The following is a 6,000-nucleotide window of genomic DNA, read 5'->3' as shown; positions in this document are numbered from 1 at the left end:
AAGAACTAGTGTTATATTTGAACACTAAATGTCACCTCATTTCCTACTTCAACTTCTTTAAAAACAAAGAACTAAAAAATGGACTTGAAACTGAAATAACAGCAGGATGAGGTTTCTGAATAGGTACATTCAAAGTCCTCACCCCTGTAGTGAATTTGGTGAATATATCGTTTTACCTTATTCTGGTATGAACTTTTTTTTCTCTCAATAACCACGCACACACACTGAGTAAAAAGTGTATCCAAGTGAAATAAAAATACACACCAAAAAATCTTTTTGGGTGAATTTGTGAGGACCTTTCTGAAACTTGAATAGATGCATATATAGAATGAAAAACTTGTGAAGACCGGCCAAAATGTCCTCACTACGTATGGTATAAAGTTAGTGGTCCTCACAAGACTAGTCATACAAACACACACATACATACATCTTAATAATTCATAAGTTTTATTTACATAAATCTCTTTTTTCTTTAAATCTCTGCCATTTTATTGCAATTGCTTGTTTACAACCTTCTTACAAAATGATTTAGCAAAATTTAGTGTAGGCAACAGCTTCATGAACTAAGAATGTGTCCTGCAATTTATCAGTGACTCATCCGTGGTATTGTCTGCCTTTTAACCAAAGGTGGGTTATGATGCAGCTCAACAGAATGATCCGTCGAGAAAGTGGTTGGATTGTTACAGAAAAGAAACTTCCATTTGTGGTGAAAGTGAACAAAGAACAAAAAACAAAGAAAAAAATACCGTGAAGCAATACAAAATCTTGAAATAGTATTTTCATGACATTTTATGTTGTTAATGGACAAAGCCATTGGCCACATTATTTATTACATTGGACACATTATTTAACATTGTATGGGCAGGCTTCAATAGAGTAAATTCAAATTCAAATTTCAATACACATTTCCGGTCCACAAGATAAATGTCACTGACACTGTAAAAGGAGGACAACAGTGTGGCTTATTTTCAGCATTAACATGAATCATGTTCCTAGATCTCAGATCGTATATTGGGATATCTCTTCAACAGGGTGTTGGTTGCATTTGGTGTCAGACGTCCTCCTTGAAGACTAGTTTCTCCAAATGTTTTATTCATTGAAGCCTGCAAGGGGGGAAAAAGGAAAACATGCCTTTTAAATCATATCAGAATCAGAATCATCTTTATTGCCAAGTATGTAGAACACACAAGGAATTTGTTTCCGGTAGAACACGCTGCACTAGTATCGTTGTCAAAAAAAACCTGCTAAGTGGCACTATACAGTTCCATTTTGGCTACTGTTGAAAGAGTTCAAAGAGTTAATGGCTTGGGGGAAGAAGCTGTTTAAATGTCTGCTGGATTTGGTGCGCATGGATCGGTAGCGCCTGCCTGAGGGGAGTAGCTGGAAAAGGTGGTGGGCAGGGTGCGGAGGGTCCAGTAGGATTTTCCGCGCCCTAGTTTTGATTCTTGCAGTGTGCAAGTCCTCGAGAGTGGGTAGGGCGGTGCCAATGATTTTTTCCGCCGTCCTAACTGTCCGTTGAAGTCGGATTTTGTCCATTTTTGTGGCGGCCCCGAACCAAACGGTGATGGAAGAACACAGGATGGATTCGATGACAGCCGTGTAGAAATGTTGCAGCACCTCCTGTGGCAGGCCATGCTAATTTAGCAGCCTCAGGAAGTACATTCTCTGTTGGGCCTTTTTCAGGATAGAGTTGGTGTTGACCTCCCACTTCATGTCCTGGGAGACTGTGATTCCCAGGAACTTGAAGGTCTCAACGGTTGACACCAGGCAGTTGGATAGTGTGAGGGGTAGCTGTGGTGATGGATGTTTCCTGAAGTCCACGATCATCTCAACTGTCTTGAGCGTGTTCAGCTCCAGGTTGTGACGGCTGCACCAGAGCTCCAGCTGCTCCACTTGTTGTCGGTACGCAGACTCGTCGCCGTCTTTGATGAGACCGATGACCGTGGTGTCGTCTGCGAACTTTATGAATTTGACAGCTGGGTGCGTTGAGGTAACATCCCATTTACGACCGGCGCGAGTTACGACCACCCGTACTTACGACCGCCAGATCCCCCCGCCCCTTTTTTTTTTTTTTTATTGTACAGCTGCCACCACTACAGCCCAGCAACACTGTTGAACTCCACAGCGTGTTTGCGATGTATTTGGTAGAATAAAGACAAGTTGACAGCGTCCCGTTTTAGTACCCGGTGTCCTGAAGAAGGTGGTGGAAGCGGCGGGGCCTCGCCAGCTGTCAATCCGAACGTGACAATATCGAACAAGTAGGATGGTTATTTGCCGGAGCCCCGAGAGCAACCGCTTCTATCGGCATTGTATAAGAGCTATTTTTTTAAATCGCTGTCAAAGGACCATGTGTAGCGTTATCGCTCATTTGCCCAGATCCGCTCAACATTCAGTATGCCTCATTTATCTTAACAGAGAATATTATAGCGTTGCCCAAAATGAGGATACAAAATAACTGTTTCTTAAGAAACGTGTACGGCAATTTTCTACAGCCAGGCAGCACCTCACTCGCACAGTAATCGGGGGGGATGTGTCGGCGCTCGAGCAGGTGGGATCGCCACGACGCAAACACAGCGTCAGGCTCACAGTTGGCGCCACCGCCTCTTTGAGACAGTTCGTTCTGCTTCGCGGCGAGGTGGCAGGTTTGGGCGAGTCAGCTTTGCAGACGGTCCCTGGGTTGGGCCGCACGTCGGCGTGGGGTACGGCCGGGGAGAGTGCAACCGGTTGAACATTTTTGCTTCGGTGTCCGCTTGAGTCCGAGCGTGTGTGTTGTGTGACCTCTTCTGGCTTCTCCGTTAGCAGGGAGAGCGATTTTTGCACAGCTCGCATGCGTGGGAAGCGCAACATATATGACAAACATGACCTTCATGACTGTCTGTGTCTATGTTGTGTTTATTTTAATTTAACTGCTTTGTTCAGCACTTTGTTACAGCTGCTGCTGTTGTCAAAGCGCTATAAAAATCAGGATGTATTGTATTGTTTAAAAATGGTTTTATGTCCTTTTTTGTACCCTGAAATTCACAATACAACACTGGTACTTGGTGGAGGATTCTACCGTACAGCATAGCAACTACCTTATACTACATGTAAACGTACCTGCACATTTCCAACACAGGAGTAGAAATCACCCATCTCTTTGGAGCACAGGCTTTCCACAAAGTTGTTCTGCTTCCAACATGCCATCATGACTGACAACTCTGTGATGCAGGTTGCCTCTGACGAAAAAACAAAATCAAGACACATTCCGATCAAATCTTATGGGAATGTATTAAACGTACAGTGACATCCAAGACTATGTGTACAACAGTGACATAATTGTTTAATTAACCAAAAGATGGCTGCAAAATGGTGTTTTTGTTGTCTTCTACAATCAACATTGGTGAAAGAACTGTCTGCAATTGGGGAGGAAAATGTCCACCCATTGTGGCATGTAGCACTGTTGGCAGTGCAAGCTGTGTTGCGATGTGAAATGAATCAGTCCGTCTTTGACAGACACCTTTTGCTGACAGACTGACATGTCGGAAACTTTGAAACACTGAGCATCAGCGCCGACTGAATCAGAATAAACTTTATTGACAAGTATGTAAACACACAATGAATTTGTCTCCGGTAGAACACGCTGCACTATTATCATAAGAATCATAGTTATGATCGTGGCTGTATGTTCGTAACTTATACAATATGTTATCGTATTACAAGCAAAAGTTTACCTCCTTTTTTAAGTTTGCGGTTAGTCACTGAATCTTTCAGGACAAGTGGTTTGTTGGGTTTGAGTGCAGGTTTTCCATTCCGTTTGCAGAGCAATCGGGCGACCTTTTCCTGGAACAAAATCCCACCCTGTCCCGCCATTTAATTGCTAAAGAGCACAACTTCTGAGCGATCGTGAGGCAAATCCTTTTTTAAACGTTAGCTAGGTAATAAATACTTGATCGTTTTTTTTGGTGGCGCAAATTGTGTTTCCTTCGGTCTTATTATTTCTTTTCTTTCTTTTCTTCTTCTTTTTCTTCTTCTTCTTCTTCTTCTTCTTCTTCTTCTTCTTCTTCTTCTTCTTCTTCTTCTTCTTCTTCTTCTTCTTCTTCTTCTATCTCTCTTTTCTTTGTAAGTGCACTACCGCCTCCCATGAGTGTGCGAATTACAATGGACATGCACTTCTACTGTGCCGACAAAAGTCTCAACATGTTGTGGGGTGAAATTGGAGAGGTCCATCAATGACATAATACCTACAACTATTGTTTCTTTTTGCACAGGAATTCCATGAAAAAAAGTATGTCATGAATTGTTCATCATATGGTTTGTCTGGGGAATTGCTCATATGAGTTGTGCAAGGTCGCAAAATGTGCGAGGGGGCGGGACATACTTGACGCATCAAAACACTTTCCGGAGTTTATTTTTTTTTACATTTGGAGTCAATATGGCGACACGCAGCATCTTGCCACCACCAACCAGATTCCTGTTTGTTTTAAAGGTGAGAAAAGTCGTGCATGAATGAAGGTTTCAGATCACTTCGTAACTAACAGGAAAACATTGCAATAGAGCAAACGACCTTCCTGGTCGACATCGAACAGATGTTCTCTTCTTTTGTCGACTTCACAATTGATCTTCGTTGTGATGAAGCGAGTCATAAAACTGTACATGATCAGACAACGTATCATTAATCGTGTTCGGAATTATAATGCTCGATTTAATTGGAGTGCGGCGCGGTAGTCGAGTGGTTAGCACTCCAGCTTCACAACGCAGAGGGCTCCGGCCTCCCGGTGTGGAGTTTGCATGTTTTCCATGAGCCCGCGTGGGGTTTTCTCCGGTTCCTGCGTTTTCCTCCCATATTCCAAAAACATGCATGGCAGGCTGATTGAACACTCCAAATTGTCCCAAGGTGTGAGTGCGAGAGTGACTGTTGTTTGTCTTTGTGTGCCCTGCGACTGGCTGGTATTTCAGGGTGTCACCCGCCGGATAATGATAATCTATGGATGGATTTAACTTTCAATTGTACACGTTTTTCGATGAAAAGTTTTCTTCAGCCGTCATCTATACTTCTTTGAAGGTGTCAGATGTTTCGCTCCTTATCCAAAGGCTTCGTCAGCGAACTATTTCTTTTGCTGGTAGTTTTGGCCCTATATACAGTAAAGTCTCCTATCAATATTCTTGGGAGTCCGAAAAAATGTTGATATAACCGTACTATCGATATATCCGACCCTGCGCCTTACTGCATGAAGCGGGGGCAATAAATGGGGGATCTTTGATATGGAATGTCATTTTCTCATTGGGTTCATGGATTGTGTATCTAGCATGCTTTTGTACTGTAGTGAAGTGAAAAATAAACTTATGCATTAAATAAAAACATCATTTATTATTTTTATAATGCACTCTTGCAATTGTGACTCTGAGTGTCACTCGACATTGTTGACATTGTACACACGAGAGAAACCACGAACGGCAGTATGTACAAACATGAAAAATAGTGATTATTGCAAGCGATAAAGATATCTGAATACAACACAATTAAATACATATATGGAAAATGAAAACTGCAACGTTTACATTACTTACATTGATGAAAAATCCTGTGGCACGTCGAACTATTTCGCGATGAAGGAGTTTCTTGTTGGATTGTCCCCCACAGCCACGATTGCCTTGTACGTTGTTCGGCTGTCACAATTCTTACGTTTCCCCATGGTTGAAATTGGTGTCAAACAACTGTATAAGAAGACTACGGTATTGTGACATTCTCATCCTCTTTGATCCAGGTCCGAAGTCCAAGGATGCTGTCTTTATTTTATCCTTATTCTTTGACCACGTTAATAAAGTATTTTGCGGCACGTCAAATTGTTTTGCAATGGAGGATTTGCTTCTTGTTGGATTCTCCTCAACAGCCACGATTGCCTTGTACAGTACAGTGAGACCTCAACTTACGAACTTAATTGGTTCCCAGATAGAGTGTGTAAGGCGAAAAGTGTGTATTTAAAAAAAAATCCCATAGGAAACCATTAAAATGGGAATAAT

The 6,000-nt window shown here is 42.2% G+C and overlaps 2 protein-coding genes across 2 annotated transcripts in view; one reads left to right on the top strand and one right to left on the bottom strand.

Annotated features, from left to right (window-relative positions):
* Positions 1-430: 430 nt before the first annotated feature.
* On the bottom strand, positions 431-4,028 carry chchd1 (coiled-coil-helix-coiled-coil-helix domain containing 1). The gene is made up of 3 exons (XM_089011750.1): positions 3,711-4,028; positions 3,097-3,215; positions 431-1,103 (listed from the first exon to the last, which is right to left on the bottom strand). The coding sequence occupies exons 1-3, from the start codon at positions 3,847-3,849 to the stop codon at positions 993-995; spliced, it is 369 nt and encodes a 122-aa protein (XP_088867876.1). The 5' UTR covers positions 3,850-4,028; the 3' UTR covers positions 431-992.
* A 290-nt stretch (positions 4,029-4,318) lies between these two features.
* The window catches only part of pcca (propionyl-CoA carboxylase subunit alpha), a 37,582-nt gene continuing 35,900 nt past the window's right edge, over positions 4,319-6,000 (top strand). Inside the window, exon 1 of the mRNA XM_089011748.1 lies at positions 4,319-4,465. Within this exon, the coding sequence (XP_088867874.1) occupies positions 4,412-4,465 (54 nt within the window). The 5' untranslated portion in view covers positions 4,319-4,411. The remainder of the gene's footprint in view (positions 4,466-6,000) is intronic.

The sequence above is a fragment of the Hippocampus bargibanti genome, linkage group LG13 (genome assembly GCF_051943395.1).
Source record: "Hippocampus bargibanti isolate YZ-2025 linkage group LG13, ASM5194339v1, whole genome shotgun sequence".
Lineage (NCBI taxonomy): Eukaryota > Metazoa > Chordata > Actinopteri > Syngnathiformes > Syngnathidae > Hippocampus > Hippocampus bargibanti.
This window is presented reverse-complemented; position numbering and strand designations above follow the sequence as displayed.

What these genes read in the sequence shown, in the direction of transcription:
- chchd1 (XM_089011750.1), bottom strand. Translation starts at nt 3,849, where the DNA reads ATGGCGGGACAGGGTGGGATTTTGTTCCAGGAAAAGGTCGCCCGATTG. An exon ending in CCGCAAACTTAAAAAAGGAG is followed by an intron (nt 3,216 to 3,710) that starts GTAAACTTTTGC and finishes TTTTTTCGTCAG; the next exon opens with AGGCAACCTGCATCACAGAG. An exon ending in CCTGTGTTGGAAATGTGCAG is followed by an intron (nt 1,104 to 3,096) that starts GTACGTTTACAT and finishes CCCCCCTTGCAG; the next exon opens with GCTTCAATGAATAAAACATT.